The 22,623-nt window shown below is 41.7% G+C and overlaps 1 protein-coding gene across 6 annotated transcripts in view; it reads right to left on the bottom strand.

Annotated features, from left to right (window-relative positions):
- The window catches only part of SEMA5B (semaphorin 5B), a 283,392-nt gene continuing 260,769 nt past the window's right edge, over positions 1–22,623 (bottom strand). For 3 of the 6 annotated variants that reach the window (XM_054070044.1, XM_054070043.1, XM_054070045.1), the window contains one exon: positions 2–6,364. In XM_054070044.1, coding sequence (XP_053926019.1) covers positions 6,209–6,364 — 156 coding nt within the window. In that variant the 3' untranslated portion in view covers positions 2–6,208. Of the gene's footprint in view, positions 6,365–6,831; positions 6,902–22,623 lie in introns of all 6 variants that reach the window. The other 3 variants (XM_054070047.1, XM_054070049.1, XM_054070046.1) reach the window with 3 other exon arrangements.

The following is a 22,623-nucleotide window of genomic DNA, read 5'->3' as shown; positions in this document are numbered from 1 at the left end:
TGCATCAGCCACCAAGGGGAAATAACTCACAGGCTTGCCAGGTTGGTCTCTTTTTATTTCTGAATTATTCTTTACATTGTACAATATATAAAAATACAGAGTACCCAAAAAAAATTCACAGTGTCTAAAGGCAGTGATTACAGTCTAGGTCACCTTTATACTAAAGTACCATCAAGTTCGATTGCATAGGAAGGGTGATGTGCCTTCACAACAGAGTCCAATAATACTCTCCAGGTTTTGCTGTTTTGGGGCAAGCATTCTCCATTCGCATAATCATTTCCCATGTACCCAAGATGCAGTATTGCATCTGTCACTCTCCCACCTCAATTACAAGTTAAATCCTATCATTTCCATCTCACATACCACTCATTCTCCCTAAATCTTCCTCTGTGGGAAGACACCTAATTAGCTGCATCGCTTTTATCTATGTGCAGGTTGCGGTGCTATCTAAGGAGGGGTGCGTGGATGGAAACCGCACCGTCATGCAGCTGGCTGGCTTTTACATTGTTTGACATTTTCATACTAAAACCATTTTTACTCGAGTTATTAATGGCCCATCTGCACTGACCTCTGTTTGACTCCGTGGCACGCGACTTAACAGCACCCCACTCATGGAGGTTTCAGAACTAGAGCGCAGTGTTAATACTTTTCATGGTCACATTTGTTTAAAATCAAATTGCGGCTGGGACTTGCAGCAAGCCAAATGCTGCCCTTACAGCTCTGAACGCTCTCGGATAGCAGGGGTGAATTTGCAGCTGAGGCTGGAGGCAGAACAGGAGAAAAATCAAGTTCAAGACCCAAACTTGTGTTGAACGCTCTTGAGCACTTACATCCGTGGCTATCTAAACACGGGGCTGCTGGTTTTGCTTCTCCAGCCCAGATGAATACACACACTAAAATTCCCCAAAGGGTGCAAAGGAGGAATTTATGGGGACCTGAGACTGGATAAGCTCCACAAAGACCCAGATCCAGAGAGGCTTCTGTCCAGTTTTGAATACTCTGGCAATCAGGCGGCATCAAAATTTGTGGATTTGCTCCTCTGCCTCAAATCTGCTCCGAAGCTGCCTGAAGCTTTCTTCTCACAAGCTATTGGGAAGACTCACCTGTACAAGTCTGGGCCTTGGTTACCAGGGCTTTAAAGCCATCTATTGGAAATAAATAATCCTTCCAACCCAATGTACTGGGTGTTCGTTACACCAAACAGCTCCAAGGGGTGCCGTGCCGTGCATGCAGGCTGGCTTGAGGGAGTGACAGGGCGAGGAATGGATGCAGAGCCCTGACTGCTAATGCTGGAAGCTCCAGAGACACCCAGGACACCAGCTGCCTTTCTCCCATGGCCTGGGGACTTCTCTGGACCCCTCTGAAAAACAAAAGCCATGGGTTTACACGGTTTCTCTTCCCTGAACATTGTACTAAAGCCTCCTGGCGTGGCTATAAGTCAAGGCTCATAATGCCAATCAATAACTCTGAAAGCAGTTGCTAACTTCTTTAACATGGAAGATGACATTTTTCACGTTCTAATAGATGACGTCTTTTCCTCTAATGGCACAATATTTGTTACTCCCACTTGCTATTTTAATTTTCTTTGCACAATTACTCCCTACTTATAATTACAAAAACAATAAGAGTGATACACATGAGAGATTTGGGAGGCTTATTCAGAAAATATAAGCAGTAACAAGAATCTTTTTCTTAATCATTCTTAACCAGAATGACTGAGGGGAGAATCAGCATTTCTAACTAGAAAAATCAATTTTCTTTTCAATTAAAAAATTATATTTCATTTACTTCAAAAGTGTTTTTTTAAACTTAATGGAAAGGATACTAGATTTTTACAGGCTTTTTTTTTTCCTTCACTTTGTCCCTGTGGAATTTGAACACCAGCACTGCCTTTCTTATTCTAAGTTTCCTCTGCAGGCATTTTGCTAAATATATATATTGTGTGTGTATATATTATAAATATATACTGTATCTATCCACTGATAGATGTATACACTATTACAAAAAAAGAGTAAGTTGTTACACAAACCTTACATTTACATTTTTATATATATTTTAATATATATATATAACTCTCCCCACCCTACATTTGGTACAAAGAATAATTCAATCTCGGTGGACACCTTTTGTTTTCTCTCCAGGTGGGCTTAACATTTAACGCTGGAGGCATCAAATTGTCTGCATCAGACATGGACTCCATTCCTACTCTCTGTGGACTTCAAACCAATCCTCTAATTTTCTGAATATAAGGCATCAGGAACGGTAGTGGTAAGACGATACAAATTCTTCTCCTACAGTATCTGTACAGTTCACGTATTTAAGACCAGCCCTGGCTCATATGCTGAACATTCTTGGACATCTTTAGAGCAACAGCACCTCTTTTGCTGTGGTTTGCTCATCAAGTGGTTTGTCTATTGGCAAGCTGCACAAGTTATTTCTGGTGGGTTATAGCTGATCGAGTAAAGCCTGACAGCAACAGCACAACACAGCCTGGACAGTGCAATAACACATACTCCTTCTGGAGGGAGAAAGGCAGCCACTTCCATGGAAAAAGAAAGATGAATGGTTGAACTAAAGATGCTTCTATGACATACTTGGCTGTAAGATTTCCATCATATTTTACATACTGTATGCCTGAAACCTATACAAAGGGTGTGCAGAGAAACGGTGTCTCTAGACCAACACACGAATTACCCAGGGTTCACCTTCTCTGTCTTAGAAATGAAAAGAAAAAAATATATACAGCAAGATTAATCTTTTGGAAAGCAGTGCTCCTGAACTAAATGCATTTCCAGTGTACCGTAAGATAGCCTTAGGAACAAGAAATTCTAGCAAATTTAACATCCAGCTGCAGGAACAATTCAAGCTGCTACAGACATTACAGACCTTATGATCAAGCTGCCAAATTACCTGGATTGCAAGAATATCACTGTACATGGTGTCATTAACCCGCCACGCATTAGAGAGCTCATAAAAAATGCAACCCTTACACCACATTAACATTGTCCTTAAAGAACTGCACTCTCTTGCAAACGTTAATCGAGTAACAAGCATTCTGATTTCTTTCTTTCACTCTCTCCTAGATTCTACTTTCTGCTCAAATGGAGTCCACAGACCCTTGCTGTGATTGCCAATTATATGAAAAAGGGCCGAATCCATTTGGATGGCTGGTAAGAAGGAATGCCTTGATGAAACTATAACCGCGTGCACCACCCTCGAAGCATCTGCCCTCCAAGAGCCTACAAAATATCCACCTCCTGAGTGCAATGGCAGTAATGACCTATCTTGGTGAGCTGAACATTTCAATAATTTCAGCTGCTATGTGGCACTTTGGGGAAAAAATCTGTTTACAACATGTTATTGTGTGAAGCTGAAAATGGCAAAATGATTAAAGGGAGGGGAGAAAAAGAAAGTAAAAATAGAAAATTCAAATAATTGCAAGGTTTGACTCGCTCACATCCTCCAAACGTCAGCTGCAACCCTGCCACACACATGGTAATTGCAGAATGTGTTGATACAGGGAATATTCCGAAGGCGAAGCTCGGAGATGGCTTTAATTTTAGAGTGGATAGACTGGTGTTGGGAACCAATATTTTCTTCTGAATCACATAAATTAAAGCTGGGAAATCCCATCCTGATAGTCTAGTGTAATAATTTTCAACCCCTGGGCTACATACTTGTTAGAACTACGTTAAGTGAGGATGTTGAAGGTTCCTAAGGGGGGTGCAGAAATTCAGTGAGATGGAGTTAACTCATTACAGCACGAGGCACAAAGGCATTGCTGCTCAAATGGGGTTATGGAGCCTGGGAAGAGCCTCCCTTGCAGGTGTTGGTGCCTGTTATCAGCTCTTTCCTGCTTCCCTGGTGATTCTGCTTCACTTCTGCTGCTCTCACCCTGGCTGTGCCTACTTGCAGAGTTGCAGCAGGTTGCTTCAAACAGAGCTTTGAGGACTGCATCAGCTCCTGACCCCACTTTAAGGGCACCTCGCTCTCTCTTCCTCTGTTCTCTCTATTTCACACGCTGAGGCCAGAGTGGAAGCAGGATGAGCTTCTAAATTAGAAAAACAACTGCTGAAAATGAAGAGCACCATTGAGCCCAAGGTGTCCTCATGGCAGTGCTAATGACCCCACTTTATTACAAATATCCCTACAGCCTTCAATCACTGCTAACTGAAGTCGAACAAAGTAATTTAAAAATGGGAGGCTACTTTATTCTTGTCTTCTGGTCAAACCACCATTACAGGGGCTTACAGAGCCATGTTGGTTTTTCCTCGCAGGAAAAGCAATACACTTGTCACAAGAATATGGTCTTTCTTCATCTCCTACTGGCTACCTATGTGAAAGAGCTGAGCACACAGCCCAAGCTGGACTTCCAACCAAGCAACTGCAAAGGAACAGCACTGAGAAACAACCCGTGTCGGCTTACAGCAAAATCTGAAATAAAGCGAAGACAAACAGGACTGCTGGGAACACAGCCGAGCCAATGGCCAAACACGGGCATGGCAATTGCTCGAGTAAGATGCAGACAACAAAGCCAAGCTCAGGACCACATGGACCTCATGCGCGTTTAGGGGTGTACTTTTATCTCATGCTCAGTATTGCGACATTCTAAAATCCTTAGCATCAGGAGTTCATTATAAATATTTAGAAACACTGAATGATAACAGCAGTGAACTTGTTCACGTTGCTAACACATCAGATGTAATTGTACATTAAGCACCAGCAATAAGTTTCCTTTTTGCCAAACAATTATGTCAGACAAACATCTGGTTGTAGACAACATGGCTTCTGCATCAAACTAATACAGTTCTTATAGACACAGTCACACACATACACAAAATTACATTTCAAGGCTGGATATACTGTTTAATAATGCTACTGCCCCAATTTACTTCAATAGCTGCAGCAGCATTTGTTTTTTTGGGTAGTTTCTGTTCAGAAAAATTAAAGAAATACTGGCAAACAATGCACTTTACTCAGCCGTGTTACTATTTCATAGAGTACTGACTGGAAGACGCTATAAGAATATGCAGACTTTCTGGGTTGTGTCAGAATATAGAAACATTCCTTACAAAAATACCCTCCCCCTGCAAAGTCAGAATTATTCACTCTTTGAAAATAAATGAACTAAAACCCAATAATAAAACAAAAGGAAAAACTAGCCCAAAGCATGGTGATTTTCCACAAGAAGAGCGTGGCCTCTAAAGTTGCCTTTACTGCAGATGCAACCAGGATCAAAGCTGGAACAAAAAGAGTTAACACTTCTCAGAAAACAAAAAAAAAGAACAAGAAAGAAAGAAAAAAGCCCGTGGCTCTTGTGCGGCAATCATCACATCTTTTTTTTTTTTCCAGTGATATAAACATCTTTGTTTGTTAGGCACTCTAAGTCCATGTCTCCGATGTTATTCCAACATTTACTTTTCTCAGTGTCTCACTGCCTGTATAATTTTCTTTTAATTAAGACTGGAAACATTCTGGAAAGCTTCTTTGGGTAACACACTTTGTTTGTGTGTTGTTTCTCATCAGCTGAACTGCATATTACCAAAGAAGGCTGCGGAGAGTATTTCCTGTAATATGAAAAGATTCTGTTGAAGATACAGGGAACACTGCCCTAGAAAGTCACTTTTTGTTTTTGTTTGTTTTTAGCAGAAACATAAAAAAGAAAATAAAAAATAAAAAGAGGAAAAGAAAAAGAAAACATTCTTCAAGTTGTTGGCACGGTGGGGTCCTGTTCAGCCTGTCTTGTGAGCCGTGTGTCATCCAGTGGACCACTGCTACCCTGTCTCAGGAAGGATGTTCCTCACCGGACAGACACTCCTGCCCCAGGAGGTCACCTCCTGCCTTGCTTAGAGCTCACTCATTTGTCGTGTGCTGCTGCGTGGTGGCCACCGAGCCCAGCACAAAGCCACCTCCTTGACAACATCAGCCTTGGATAGCAACACTGATCTTCCAGTCATAAACAGTTGCAGTAGTAAGAGCCATCTCCAGCCAAATATCCACAAAAGCTCTGCAGAATGGTCCATATGCATTTTTGTCCTTGTAAGGAGATGTGCTGTTTACAAGAAATAGAATTAATCAAAGGGGGGGAAAAAAAGACCCTACTGTACAATATTTACATCTAGAGTCTGGGCCAGTATTTGGTCCATAAAATCAATTAAAAAAAAAATTCATATAGGAAGTGATCCAGTCCTGTAGGATCTGTCCATCATCAGCTGTTGGTAAAGGTCCTTCCAGGGGAGGCCTCAGGCCTGTAGTCATATTTGTTCAGTGTACTGGGATAATAGGTTGTCGTGTACACGTTGGTTTGCTGCAACGGGTAGAAGTTGGTCCTGTCATCTGGTATCAAATTGTTCTTGTTAAGTGTCTGTAAAAGAGAAGAGGAAATGACAGGCATGGCACTGGCACCACATAATTACTCTTTTCTACCTGCAGACACCTCCCTCTCACCTGCCTTCTCCAACACGGTCTCTGTTGCAGCCACCACCGCCTTCCCTCCGGCTGGGAGAGTAAGACAGTACATCAGACTTGCTATGGGGCTAGACCGCAGGGGACCACAGCTCCTGCCAGGTCTCCTTTGGTGGACCTGTGCTCAGCTACTGCTAGGGCCAGAAGCCAGAGCCTTCTCCAGGGACCCGGAGTCTCCTGGTAGATGGCATGTTGTCTGAACACCATTGCCACACAAACCCATGCTGGGCTTATATGAAACTTAGTGATTAATGGCACTGCTCAATCTAATCTTTCCAAAACGCCCATGTTAGAGCCTGCAGTTCCCTCTCAAACCAGTTGCCAAATGGCAGCTTTTTCTCTTTGGAAGAGCAGGTGTGCATTTACCTGATCTCCATCTCCATTGGTAGATATCCAGGTTTGGACCCCCCGATATTAAGTGTGTCACTTCTGTAAGCTACAGTGTAAGTAACAAATCATGGTCACTTTTGGAAAAACTAAAATGACTTTCAAAAAATTTAACAACCACGCAACAATTGTTGGTAACAACAACATAAAAAAACCAAGAACCACCGATGCCCCTTTTACCACGAAAATTTAGAAATGGGATTTTCCTCCCACCCCTCTCCCCTCCCTTCTTTGCTTTTTGCAAGAATTGCTATCGCTTTTCCCATCAGCAAGCAGATGTCCCCTTCCCCCCAGATGAAAGCCCATTGCTATGCCAGCAGTTACCTATGCACCAGGATAAAATCCTATTTTGGGGGCATGCAATGATTTTAGCATTCTCGTTTATCTTTATAGTCATGTGATTTCTGTGAGTTTGCCTGAGGACATTTATCACAGGTTTTTTCAAGTAGCCTCTGTCTTAGACTGCTTACACACATCTCTGGCCTATGTCACTCCTATGTGTACCTTTAGTGGTTGTCATGCAGGGAACTCACTCTGATTTGGGAGTCAACACTAGGCGTGTTTGCTACAGCATCCTCATTCATGACTGGGGCACAGCACCTCTAAAGAGGATACGAATGTCTCTCCTGTCTGGAGCAGAGAGATGGAGAGGTCTAATGAGGCAACTAGTCCTGGGACCTAATGGTTGTTCTGCCACAACCTGATGCTCCCTGATGCAGGGTTACAGCTGCACCACAGTTACCTGTTGAGACAAACAGCTCATACCTGACCCAGCTCAGGGAAGATGAAGATTAATTAACTAATGCTCAAGTCCATGAAATGCCCAACTTCATAAGTGTCACAATCTTCACGTGACCCATCTAATTCCAGTCACCTAAACTTTAGGCACTGGGGCTCCATCAGCAAGACAAAGCGAAGTCTCTTTCTGCATGAAGGCAGGTTCAGATTAAAATTGCCTTCTGAGGAGCCTCTGTCCCACCCAACCCCGGCAGCAGTGGGGAGACATGCTGACAGTAGGTGCCCAAATTTTAGGAGGCTACATTTAGGTCAGAGGGGTCTCACCCTGTGCATGTGCCCACAGCACAGTCAGAGCGTAGCCACATCCCAGCTGAAATGATCAGACACCCCTAGGCTCAAAGGAAAGACCACAGGCAGTACATTTATCTCCCAATGTCATTGTAATTGAGTAATTTTACTGCATGGGGAGAGGGAGAGGAGGAGGAAGAAAAGAAAATGCTTTCTTCTAATCCGACAGCAGGCTCACAGCTAGAGCTACCCTGCAAGCTGCAACTCCCAGTTCCATACAAGGCATTAGAGGAAAGACTTTTCTTATGGCAAAAGTGCCTTGGCAAAGAAATTCCCAATTACTGAACTGCCAAACAGTTTTTTTTTGAAATGGGCGCTACCTGAAACATCTCACCTGAAACATCTCCTCCCGCTATCTGGAGGAGACTCAGCCTCCTCTTGGTCTGACTGTGATCTTTCCCTTCCTGGACACTCTAAAATGAGCTCACAGCACATCACTTGTAGGAACCAAGGAGAGAACAAATATTTCCAAAGAATGAGAATTTGTCCCTTTCAATATGTAAAGCAGAAATGTCATGCCTTGCTCCCAGTCACCCAAAGAAATATTAAAATAGTGTGGGCAACAGACTTCTGCTTTGTGCTGGAGGCTGGGAAACAAAGAAGCCAGGCCCAGTCCTCCACTGCTTGCTATGCTTCCTTGGGAAATCTAATTAACTGCTCTCCGCTTCAGCGTCTTCGGACCCAGCTTGATAAAAACTTTTGAGATCCCTGTAAAAATGCATTTTGCTAAGTAGTGAGTATTTGGGGAAACTGTTCCCAGATGAACACTACAGGCGTTCATAGTGGCTGTACGCGATGACTTCTGTTCCCTGTCGGTGTCTCTAGCCCGGGATACCCACAGCAGGCAGCATTACCCCACAGTCATGATCCACCACAGCAGAGGAAGAGGCTGACTCCCACTGGTGCACCCCGTGGGCTCTCCGGAAGGTGACCCACTACCCAGGCCTCATCTGGGTCGCTTTTTGGGACAGGTAAGATTTATGACATGCCAGGATTACCACCTCTAAAATTTGGTGACTTCAAAATCCTGACCTGGGATGGCCAAGGACCATCTTTATCTGAGGACAAACACCTCAGGACTCTACTTTTTTGGCTCTCAGCTGGAAAATCTGTATGAGTTTCAACATGTCCCACAGTGTTTAAAACTAGGCCCTTATAGCAGACTTAGCATTTAATTAACATGATCTACATTTTTTTTCTCTTTCTCATCTTACCTTCATATAACATTTAATTAGGAAAAGAACCCATAACTGCTCCTTTGCTCTTTTTGGTTTTATTTTCGATGAAGGGCTTATAGGAAAAGGAAATACCTTATGAAAATGGTTTAGTGGAATTTATAATGCAATTAGCTGCAAATAATTTGTCTCTGGAAATGCTGCAATGGCAGTACAGTCCTAAATCAGTATGATCAGTGTGTGCTGCCTTAACATTTCTCCACACAAACTTATTGTCTGTCTCATTTTAATAAACAGATTATTAGGCTCCTTGGCACTAGAAATTGGTTGATATTTTGAAGAAGGGGAATTAGGCAGCAGTGAATTTGAGAGATATACAATACTCCTGCATGCACTGCAGGAGAAGTGGTGCCCGGTTACATCTCTCTGGGTGGGCTCCTGTGCTGGTTTATGCAGCACTTTAACCCTTGCTCTCATCCTGTAATTCTTCGCTGTGGCAGTACAGAGATGGCCAATAACTTTCTCTTTGGAAGGCACTCCCCCAATGCTATATTGGTTATGCTGTCAAGGTCAGAGACTCATTACAACTTGAACTCATAGGAGTTATTGTGGGAATTAAAACAGCCTGCAGCATCCATAGGTGTTCCCATCAATATTTATCAGTCCCCACAGGAAAGACCAAGATTCATCACCACCGTACAATTACAGTTGATCACAAAAACTAACACAGACCAGACGCTTGCTTACAGCCCAACTCATACAAGTGCCTCTTCACCTCAGCCACCTCTAAGCCAAGTTCCCAGTATTATAGTGGCCAAGAAGTAGTTGCTCAAGACAATGCCTGATAAATCCTCTTAGAAGGGACAAGAGTTTAATTCTTTTTTTGACTTCTCTGTGGCTGCAGTAACTAAGCTGACTAAAATATCCCAGGCTGTCCTTATTACAGGTTTCAGAGAAGGAAGAAAGACTTGCCTTTTCTGCCTGAGCCCTTCTGCGCTACCATCCTGCACACTTCAGGTAGATGTTTGAGTCATCTGAGCACTCACCAGACCTTCCTGATGATAATTTTCCTGATGCTCAACCTGTATTTCCCCCTACTTGTTTTCTTCGTCCTCCCATATCAAATACTAATGCCTCCCCTTGCCTGCAGCTACAGGACTGGTTGCTCAGTAAACAGGATCAGAAAGACCAAGACCTTGAACTAATACGAAAACCTGTGGGATGTCCTTAGAAAAAGTGCTCTGTTCAACTGATATCTAGAAACTCAACACGAATCTATCAAATAGTTTTCCCTGCTTCCACCCTTCCATCATGAGTCATGCCATCCCAGCATATTCGAAATCATTTGTTTCTTCTGATCTAATCACCACTAACCTCAATTCAAGAACCTGTTAGCAGAAGGTAAGCCACCAGCATGCAGTAACCCAACCAAATCGATTACTCAAAAGTAGGCACAACTTCAACTGCTTTCTTTAAAAGACCCTTTTATTATGTTGCATTGGAATACGGCTAATATATTTAAAAAAATCCTTTGACACAGGAACTCTGCTTTGTCAAGCATGGATGTTTTCAGGTGGATTAAGATGGATATGGTTTTAAGTGAATGTAAAACAGTAGCAGCTTTCTCCCTTATATGTGATTTGTGAAGTAACCAAAAGGTCTGATCTGGCTGCCAGTGAATTGCACATCTATGCCAAGAACAACAGAATCCTGAGCATTTCAATATTTACAGAAACGTATAAACAATTTGTGATCACTCTTGCTATTGTATTAGCAATTAGAACTGGAAGAGTCCGAGGGGAAAGTTTACAGATGCCTCCCCCACTGTGCCCTGCTCTGCCCCCTGGTATTCATACCACAGGGAAAATACAGACATACACTCACTGGCTGTTTCTCCCAAGGCAGAGCCAAGCATTGGATGTGTTCAACATGACTGCATTGTGCCATACGCATCCATTTAACTTTGTTCAGATTTCACCATTGATATTTTTAGCCTAAGCCATCATTCAGATTTTCCATTTGTTACTTTTTCTCCAGTGATGCCTTGCCACTACTCCCTCAAATTCTGCCTCTGCTCCAAATCATTAAGTCATAATCCACTGACCTACTTGCTTACATTCTCCCAGATGTATCAAAACATCTTCATGCATAAGAGTACGAGACTTTCAGTACTACTCCCATCCTACAGCTGCATGTGCAAGCTGTATAAACATTTCTTACACACATAAACAGATCAATTTTCAATAAACAATCGTGAAAATTTCAAAACTTGACTTTAAAAGGGGATGAACATCTCCCCACCCCCACTTAAAAGGAATACCATATAGTTTTTTGAGAAGCTAAACTGAAAAGGATATTTCCTAGAGCTTCTGATACACGTACAATTAACTAACAGCAAAATAAGGGCCATAAAGTAGTTCCCACAAGGTGGTATGCATTGACATGAAAGGAGGTTGTAGTGAGGCAGTTGTTCGTTTCTTCTTCCAAGTAATAATCAATAGAACAAGAGAAAACTGCCTCAAGTTGTGCCAGGCGAGGTTTAGACTGGATATTAGGAAAATTTTCTTCACCAAAAAGGTTGTCAAGCTCTGGAACGAGCTGCCCAGGGAAGTGGGTGAGTCACCATCCCTGGAGATATTTAAAAGATGTGTAGATGTGGTGCAGAGGGAAATGGATTAGTGGTGAACTTGGCAGTGTTAGGTTAGGGGTCAGACTTGATGATCTTAATGGTCTTTTCCAACCTAACAGATTCTATGATTCCCTGAATCTTCTCACAAAGAAAACACTGATCTTTCTGGAGCTCAGCATTTTCTTTGAGCTCCAGTTCTTATTTTCTCTTTTGTGGCTGGTGTGTGGGAACAGTCAGCAAGTTTCCCAAGAGTTTTGTAGGTTAATCTCCACCAACTTCAGAGCACCACAATGCCCATGAGGTCAGTGAGCAAGGACAATATCCTCCAGCCCCAGTTTCTTCACTACTTCTCTGTTGACAGGGGTTATTTCAGTTATTCCACTTCCCTCTCATAACACTTTCCTCTTTAAAAAGGTAAGTCGAAGAAATAAAAAGTTAAGTGACCTTTCTGGGCTTCAAACCACTCTGTCTAGCATTTATGGTTGTTATGACTACTTCACTGTCTGAAGAGGCTGAACAATGCATTGTGCACCTTTCCAATGGGCATAACTCATCAGAGATGAGTCACCTGTGCTGGGACAGACTGCATAGCTGCAGGTTTCTATCTTGCAAGTTTGTAATGTTGAACGTTCCAGTGTACTACAAAGAAAAACTTCCCATTTCCTTCATCACAAAGTGAACACAGGCACTAAAGAACTCAGGGTAACAACTCCAATCACTGCTAAACCTGGTCATCCACTGTGGACCGAGGCAAAGGTCTAAAAATCAGAGTCCAGGTAGCAGACAGCAACTTTGTAGTCAATGCACTCCTCTTAGCAATACTGAAATGAAGCTCATCTGCATCCTGCCTTTGCAGAAATCAAGGACAACACTCCCACTGAACTCAGTTGCATAATTAGCCCTAAAAGAATTGAGGTAGCCTTTCCAAGTTTCCTTGGAATGGTGTCCAATAGTGAGATGACCGTTACTTCCCCTCATCCCCCAGGAATGCGGAGGGATAAGGGAATTGTGCAGTGATGTAATGAAGACAAGATCCAACATCTAGGGGTTTTTGTGCTCCTTTAAAGTCATTTGTTTCTTACAGTGGAATGAGATCAAGCAAAATGCCTTTTTGATGCAGATCAGCTATTTTATGGAGCAATAATTGACACCAAGAAATATGATTTCTGGCCCACCCACACACTCCCTTTCTTCTGATCCACTGGGTGCCACAACACTGCTGTGCCTCTCGACCTATGCTTTACAAATAACTCTGGAAAGATAGAAGTTACCAGGAAGACCTCAATAAGACACGTTTATTTACTGCAAGCTGAGTGATTTTTAAGATACTAGTGATTCTTCTTTCTGATATTTCTTAAAAATTTACTTTGTGTCTTACACTAAACAATCTCACCTGATGCTTTTATAAAATCTCCTGAGCCTTGCCTACACTGAAGTCAAAGGTAGCAGTGGCCAGGGTTTATATAGTGATCCTGATTAATTCAATGAGGCTGTGGGATTTACAGTGAAGCACAGATGTTCAGATGAGGAACCTATTTTCAATTTAAGTAGGTTTTTCCTTTCAAAAAGAGATACAAAAAAATCCCACCAGGACACTAAACTTATGATTGCATGCTCTTTTTTTGATGGAAGCTTACCATATATTTAGACTGGAAATCCTTTGTTCACTGTTATTGGTAAATAAATTAAACAACCCCCGAATGACGGCACATCTGTAGATGTGCTCAGGTTGACAATGGAACTAACATTCAATTATAAGAAAAAGAATAGCTGGCATTTTCTATAGCTGTTTGAAAATAGCTATTTTATTCTTACACTTAGGAGGGAGTGAGGTTATATTACTGCCTTTTTAAGCTTATAAAAAACTTCAGAGTTGGCAACATAAAAGACCATTGTGAGAAAGAAGATTTGACACATATCTGACTTTAACCATATGAGTAAGATGAGAAAACAAACTATGCAATAGTAGGACAGACTGAGGTGGGTTCCTGCTTAGAGCTAAACCCAGGTTTAAGTAGTTTTCTGAACTGGAAACTAAAGTTTGAGGAATTGATGGAAATCTTCTCACTGGCAAGTATAGGTGTCTAGCCTAAAGCTTGCTATTTATCCCTGGTTTGCCAGTAATTTTGTAGTGGCAACACCTATGACGTGGCGTCCAGACACAAAAGAGGAATTCAGGGTTGCCCCAAGCTGTTTCCCAATATAGCTTGTGCACAGGATAAAGCAGACATGATCTCAGCTGCGTGGGAAGGTGTAAACAGTCTTGATTTTGCAAGACTATGCCTTGGTGTATGCCCTTCCTGGGTCCCGCATGTATACAACCGTATTACTACAAAGACTCACGAGCTGAGCTACAGCACCTGCCCTTGTGCATGCTGGTGGACTCACCAGAGGTATAATCACCGCCTTCTAAAAATGAGTTTAACAGTTCACATTGGTTGGTGATGACCGTCTAGAGCAACTGGACTAGACTGGGCTTCCACTGATGGTAAGTAGTAGGGCTGCAGTGACCGGCTGTAGGTCTGTCTGGGGAAGGTGCTTCCCACTGCTCCCTGCCTTACATTGGAGCAAGCAGCCATGAGCTTTTAGCTGGTCTCAGAGATTCTTATTCAGGTGAATCACCAAGGCAAGTCGTGCAGCCTGGCGCCTGCCCACAGTGTTACATTTAGACTGAGAATTGCAAAGGTGTGACTGCAGTGGTGCAAAAAAACCCCCAAAAAAACAGTTGCAAAAAATAGAAATACAAGTAAAAACTGGCCTCATTTGCCATCTGCCTACTCTGTTCAGTCTCTTATAATCTTACTGCTTTCCAAGTGTCTCCCACCCTCCAAATAGCTGCTTTTTGACTATTTTCCACAAGATTACTTTGTTTTCTCCCCATGCTACATCTCACCTTGTTATTTCCTCTCCACATTTATAACCTCCCCAGGTCTTTTCCCATTATTTCTATACCAATGACTGGGGTTTTTTTTGACACACCTCCCAGTTTAATATCTTCTGCTAGTTTAATTAACACAGCGGCTGCACCGTCTCCAAACTCCTTAATGAAGATATTAAATAAAGCCAAACCTTGCATTACTGCTTGTGCTGCCCCACACGGCTCCTCCCCATAGCCCTGTATGTTCCTGTTAATGATTACCCTGTGTTCACAGTCCATTAGCCAGGTTTCAATCTCTACAGCAGCATTCATCTCCAAGATGATTTCTACTTACATGTCACAAGATTATTTAAGACACCAATACCATCCTCTTTTCTTTAGCTCTATGGACCAGTGAAGCTACATTTTTAACTGGCTGAGAATCTGCCCTTATGCAGCTCAGTCTCCTGCTTTCTCTTCACCGACTAATCCTCAAACTCAGTGCAAAAAGCAATCGTGTTTGATTTCCTTCTGCTCAGCACTACAGTCCTGGCTCAGTTGTCACTTCAGCCCAACCACCTTTCATTTCATAAGGAAACGTGACCTGTTGCCTCTCAAATATTATTTAGCTTTATTAACACTGACACAGATTTGTTTCAATGAGTTTCCACCGCTGTAACTGAAAGCACAGTACAGTCAATCCCATTTGTTTCTCCTGGTTTCACTTTCCAGTATGGCCCCCAACTCTGCCAAACTTTAAAGACTAAGCAGAATTTAACATGCCATTGATATGCTTCATGGAATGGGGAATGTCCATACTCCATCAACTGTGGGCCTGCATGGTTACAGTTAGTGCCACTTGTCCCCATATCCAACTAGCATTTCCCACACAGACTTACTGGAGCTAACTGTATAACTTTAGTGCATTGGACTTGGTAGCTTAACATTGACTCAATTAGTTGGGAGGAAATTGGCCTGCTTTCTCACAAATGCTTTTGTATTACCGTTGCATTTCATGGCACTGGGGGTTTGCCCAAGATCCATGATATTTATAGCTCCAAGTAATTGGAGTTATTCATTGGGTGCATCTCACAGACTCTCAGATATGGTCCATCTAGACTCTTTCATCGACGGGTTTTCATTTCTTTCCTTTACTCACATGCTTTGTGCCAAATCTCAGGATGATGTTAGAGCTGACTTAATGAGAAAATCTGAGCTACAGGGGAATGCAAGCAGAGCTACTCCTTCTTACCCTATGCCAAACCTATCACACATATACAAATGAAGCCCCAGGGAAAGGTACCAATGGATGTAGTATTCCTGCAGCCTGTGCAGCGGCAGTAGCCTGAGCACTCAATTGTTCTTTAGGACAGACCAGTCACGGGTAAGGGGAAAACAGCTCAGGTATTTTGGCTGCCCTCTCACAAAGCCACCAAACACACCCTGGACACTGATTTGTAGTTCTGAACACTGAAACAGCTATCTTCACAGTGAGATTTCTTTATAATTGTACGTAAAAATCCATTATTTACTAGTGGACCTCTTCCAGATGAATAGTGAGGCAGCTCCCCTCCAAGTGTACCACAAAGGTTTTATATCCTTTCTGATATTTATTGTTTGTTCAATATCATTGTCTCTCTTTATTTTAGCTCCCTGCCTCCTTCATGGCTCCTTTTAAACTCTTCTGCAAATACATAATTAATTCATTCTGCATATGTTGGAGGCACTGAGGATTTCCCACTTGTCAGCTGACTGTCAGCTGTCCCAGCTGATTTCTTGGCTAATGCATATAACACCGCTAGCCAGAGCACCTTGGAGACAGGGAGCAAAGAACCACTTCAAGCACCTGGACCAAGGGAGAACCATTAACTTTAGCAAATCAGGCGAGGGTATATTTGAAATATTCTTCTTCTGACCAGTAGAGGGAAGTCATGTAAATCCACAGCAGCCAGTGCAGTGCAGTTTTGTTATTCCTATTCCTGCAGTTCTCAGTTTAATTCTCCTTCTTCCAGCACAAGTGGGTGGGTAGGGGCAGATACATGTCAACCCCAGAGAAATTAGAAGAGGCAAAAATTGCAAGAAAAAGGTATTATAGGTAATATTAAGTATCAGATCCATTAGTGTAGATGGAAAAATCAGATAAACTTTTGAATACATCTGTCTGTCTTCAGGTCTGCACAACAGCAGCTTGCATGTTAAAAAAACCTGCCAGCTTTTTTCCAGCTATACTCATTGGTCTACTTAAAACTAAACCAAACCAAACCCTGCCTACCTACAAACCTATCTAACTTGCCTGTGTGCACAGATTATCACAGTTGCAGTAATACAACCCCAGAGAAAGGCTAGAGTCAGCATCCATGATGACTAGCCTAGATGCTAAGAAGGCAGAGTGCAGAGGAGGAAGGAAGGCTGAGTCAACAGAGAAAAACATGACAGGATGAATATGAAGCATCTACCCCCAGTGTGCTTAAAGAGGATGACAAAAGGTCATCCCAAAAGCTGGACTCTCTCAAGACAGTGGTGGAGGAAGAACAACGTGGATTCCCACCCCACAGTGAGCAGCAACAACCCTGAGAAGTAATGAAGGGTTTGCGTGAGGAGGGGATTCAGTGGGGACCAAAAGCCATTGGGGAATGGTTGTAAGCAGCAGCTTAGCATCCCAGATGGAGCAGGAGCAAGGAAACATTCAGATCCAAATTGGCAGATTCCCTTACTCTTGAATAATGTATCTGTGAGAGAGAGATATCTGTGACTTGCACACAGCAACCTGCTGAGCCACTGCTGTCACAGGGTGAGGACACCTCCAAGAGAAACACATCACTCTATAGGCACAATCATCCCAGGACAGCCACACCTCCAGGCATGCTTGACTGCTCAATTTGACTTGACCCAACGATATAAAGGGGAGAAAAGACACTAATAGATTTTGACTGAGACACACCACTTAATCCTTTTTTCCCCATCAGTAAGCTCTCTTGCTTTCCCTTCCCAGCAGGCATTATGCAAATTGCGAGTCCCCTGAAGTGATATTTGCAACTGCAGGATCATACAAGAAAGGGCACAATGCTCCTTTGCCAATACAACCCCCTGCCCTGACTATTCTTTTTCAAATAATACTATACTCATGGTGAGTACGAAAAATATGTACTCTACCATTGAAGCACTTAATGTTCTTAAATGCCACTTTGTTCAGAGGAAATAGTCTTTGTTAAACATGAAGTTCACTGGGAATAAAATTTATGTTTCCATTTGATTTACTGTATTTATATATAGATAGATATCTATATATAAAGAAAATTATGTATTTATTCATTCCTGGTGATTACATCAGCTAAATCTCTCTACACAATGCCACAGAGCAAATACTTAAGGGAGGCTGTTGATAACTTATTGATGGTGTTAGGTATCATTGATTACTGGCTTATGCCTGAACTTTACAGCCACTTCCTGGGGCTTGAATGATTCACAGTGAAAGGGTCACTGGGGGAAGAAAAAAGCTTATATCACAGTGCTATCAGTGCATGCGCTGTTATCACTACAAATAAATGGGTTAGCCAATTTTAGTTGAAGTAGCAACATATCAAATTAAGCGATAGGACACTGAAGGCCTAAGTTTTCCATAGCAGAAAGAAACAAACACCCTCAGAGATCAAGGCTGACTTAGACAAATATTCCTCAAGGGCACTTGACAGTAGTTAAAACTCATTTAAACCTGGACCATTGGCTGTTTGCTGCTATAAAAAAAAGTGTGATTTTTAGCAGCAAAGGAAATGACCGTCACGAAGAGACAGACATTTAAAATCTATACAGGGATCTACTTTCCTATGCCCTGAGCTTTATTTCTTTTCATAATGTTGAAAGCCACACGAAACACCGAGCTCGTTGCTTCGTTAAGAAGAAAGGATTCTTCTTCCAAAGACAGAATTGGCTTCTGTTCCATAACCCTCCATGTTGATCTTTCATTGTCATCCATTATTTGGAATTAGTAACGAAGTGTGCATCACGGAGTCCAGAGTCCTTCACAAGCAGTGTCTGCTCTGCACTGTTACTTGATTCCGAACAGCATTGTTCTCACTTTGTTAAAAAATATCCATTGTAGCTTCTAATTTATACAGAGCCCACTTAATATTCCCCCTACTTTCTGGTAGCTGCATTTAATTTGCTGTATGATTTGGGGTAAGTGCAGGACACACTCACATTCCTACTCAAGTTAATGTGTACTGTCCTCCTAGAAACTTCAGATATCAGGTGATAGATCAAATATTTAGTTTATCTCTTTCATTGTCATAACCTGCAATCTCACTCAGTTCTCAACTCATCTTCCCCCCCCCCCCCCCGATAAATTTACTCATTGACTTAAGTAACTGTTTTGCGTGAGCACAAGTTCAGTATTTGGCCCTTAGCTTCGACAAGAGCAGATGCAGTGCCCCAGTGCTTCCCTAGCTTATTTGAGGCATCAGTAAAGAAAGAATTTGACTGTGTGACTCGTGACTAAAGCTATGTTGAAGGAAGGAAGGACAAAGGAAGGTCTGTCCAGCACAATTGAGAAGAAAATCTGCAGAATCATCATCATAACCATCCTACAAACTTAAATTTCTCACTAATCCCATCTGGCCTGATCCAAAGGCCATTGGATTTTGGATTTGGACCAATGTGCAGATGCCTTTGCCTGTCCAAATCCCGTGTAGAATAAAAAGTTGGCTCTTTCTATTGGCAGAGGATTTAGCAATAGGAAGAAGTTCAGTCCAAACTCCTTTCTCCATGTGTTGCTGTTCCAAGACCTCCTAATTCACAAGGGCTCAACCTTCCTCTCACTTCTACTGCAGGATCATCTGGCTTTCCATCAGCACAACACTACTCAGTAACTCACATGAGTAAGTCACTAAGTAGCTGAAGGAAGATGTTACAAAAGAGGATCTTCTTTCTGCTTTGATAGCCAGTTATTAACTAATCGACACGGCAGTACTGGGAAGGTTGTAGGTGGTTCTGTAACCCATCATGCCAAAATGTGAAAAGCAGATAATTTTTATTTCATTATGCTCTTGTTCTGCACAGTCTTCAATATTGTCAGAATGCTGTATGAACTTTAATCAATTAATGAAACATGAACTGCTTATTAGGTGACCCAAAAGGTCTCTCCCCTACAATCTATGAATAACAAATGAAAATCAACATGCTGCCGGTAAATGCATATGCATGAAATCTTTTAAGCCATCATGGCTAAAATAGCTAATACTATAATAAACCTGACAGCATTCTGAAGAAAGCAAAACAGGAAGGGAAAAGAAGCCAGCACAAATAAAACACTCATCTGCAAATCACTGCCTAGGCAAGTTACCATCAGCTAAATGATCAATAGGTCACCGTTACGCATGATATTTACATCTGATCTGCATTACTGCATTGCTGTGCTGAAATGTCCAACAAGGCTCATATCAGCTAGCACTTCCTTCATTAAAATCTGCCTTCATATAAAATTCACCTTGATTTGTGAGTTTGTGTTCAGTGCTTTACATTTGAATACAACATTGCCAAACTTTCTACTGTGTTCACCTGCTGGTTGGAGAGCAGAGATGTTTCAAGATGAAAACAAACTAAAGATGGTTGCAGAAGGCTTATTATTGTCAAAGAATGGAAAATAATAGACTTGTGCATATGCTCAGCCTTCTGCTACCACCATGTCACTGTGTATTATCATTTTTTGTTACTGAAAAGTAGCCCACGTACCATGTATTTCCTTAATCATGGATTTTTAACCCTTTCACACCCACTTCCATAAAACTACAAAGATTCTTTTGCTTTTATTAACTAAAAAATGTTGGAGAAGTTTTCTTAGAATCTGCTGAATATGAACTTATTTGGGTTTAGAATCTGGTATTTCGGATGTTTTTGCTTTTTTTTTCGTACAAGCACATTTTAAATTCAGATGGGCCCATATCCAAGCTCAGTCCAGCCCTCATTTTTCAGAAGGTGAATTTTAGCTCCTCCGTCATTGGAATGTTAATTGTGTAGCATCACAATAAAGCCACACATGCTCCTTGAAGGCATGAAAAACTCCCTCCTGACCCTAAGAAAAATCTGCTATTTATTCCTAAATATAAAGCTGGCTAATAACAAGTTCTGTAAGTAATTACACAGCACAGAGCACACAGAACCTTCCTCTTACTGCACTACTGTTATATTCTTCAAGGGAACATTGAAAAGTGGCAAATTTGCAGTATTAAATGAGACATTTTCAGGCAAGAGTTTAAGATAGGAAGGATAATAGAGAGGATGAACATAAGGAAATAATCAACAGGAATAGAGAACAGGGTCTCCACTTGTTAAACAGATTTTACCCTTTCTATAAATCTTTTTCCCTCATTCACCATGCTGAAAGAGCATGACTTTGAGTTCTTCCTAGCAAGTAGCCCCTTGCTCCTAAACATTTAGTTTTGGTCTGTCCAATGACTGCAGATTTATGCACTTGAACTCTTTCACTTCCTAACATTCTATAAATAAGCCCCATCTGGTCTATCTCTCCTTCTGTCCAAGTCCCTTCTCCCCCAGCCTAACTCATACAACCCCTGTTAGCTAATGCCTTACTTTAAATAAACTAAACTTTTCAAAACTTGATATAATGCCTAGGCTCTTTATGTTCCTCGAAAGAAGACTCTAACAGCTGCTCACTGTTACTACACACTGGATCAAGTATTCAGCAATGGATGTATCAAAGAGGTCAGCTCCCTCTTGATACTGCATTAACAGCTATTTTAAACTTTGCTTAGCTTTGTTATTACTTGTACTCCACTGTGCCACTCTGCATAGATATATTGCATTTCATAATCCATTTATCGAATCGATCAAGAACATTCTGTGAACAACTTCATCCTTCTAAATTTTAGCCATTCTCCCTATTTTAGTATCATCCGATAACATCCTATAGTACAAGATCTGTGATGAAGAAAAAGTTAAAACAAAGCCAACCCTGTAACTACCTACTTTAGGCCACAAAAAATACATGTGTCTCTTTTCTTCATTGTTTGCTGCATAAGAAACAAGGACATACTCTTGCTCATCTCTTTATTCCTGCAAGCCTTTCTCATCTAGGTCTTCCTATTGACTCTGGCACAACTACTCACATAACTGAAAGGATTGCTCTCATATTTTGAAGCTTCCAGGATTAGGTCCTAGTTCTTGACCTGTCTTAATAATTTATTACCTAACCTGTATATGCAGAATGTGTAGAATAATACATCCTGTGAAACTCTGTTAAAAGCCTCTGAAAATCCCAATACGTCTACTGCTTCCCTCCTATCTAGATCAATATTTATTTAATTTAAAAAAGGAATCCAATTTGGTTGACATGATTTACTTTCCACAAATCCATGCTGACTCGCATTATGATGCTGCACCTTTACTAAACTGTATGCAACTATAGCCTTCTGCTGCTAGGAAATGTGTTTTTGAAACTGCATTTATAGGCAATGGGATCTTCTGACAGACTGCAATGCCCGTCTGAAGGAATTCAGCACATGCTCATTGTCTGTTATGTTCCAGCTCAAACTGTTTTCCTTTAAAACACCAAAACAACATTGACTCTTTTCAAATGATTTGATACAAGCTCTTGTTTCTGATGTGTGTTCGCAATCATGGCCATTTATCAGGAGTTGTCCTGTGCCCGGCATTATAACACTTTACATAGAAACAGTTCCAAAGAGCCAGGGAGTTTAGACTATGGCAATGGTCCCACCACTGATCCTATTGTTGGGTCTCAGGCAGAAGCTGGGCCAGACCAGCAGAAACAGACAATCAAAATGTCAACAGCACATAACTACACGAAGGAACAAGAAACTGCAGGGCTTCCTTCTAGTTTGTGTTCATGTCCGAAATAAAGCTCCACAGTCCTCATGTGACCTTAGGCAGGTCACATGGTGAGCTGAAACCCATGGTGACTTGAAACCCCTTCACCCATTTCACTCCTTACTTCACTGATGGCACACTTAACCTGGAAACTGATTCTCAAATACAGTGATGTGCTACTG

This window comes from Cuculus canorus, chromosome 6 (genome assembly GCF_017976375.1).
Source record: "Cuculus canorus isolate bCucCan1 chromosome 6, bCucCan1.pri, whole genome shotgun sequence".
NCBI lineage: Eukaryota > Metazoa > Chordata > Aves > Cuculiformes > Cuculidae > Cuculus > Cuculus canorus.
The sequence above is the reverse complement of the archived record's forward strand: the minus strand, read 5'-3'. Positions and strand labels throughout refer to the sequence as shown.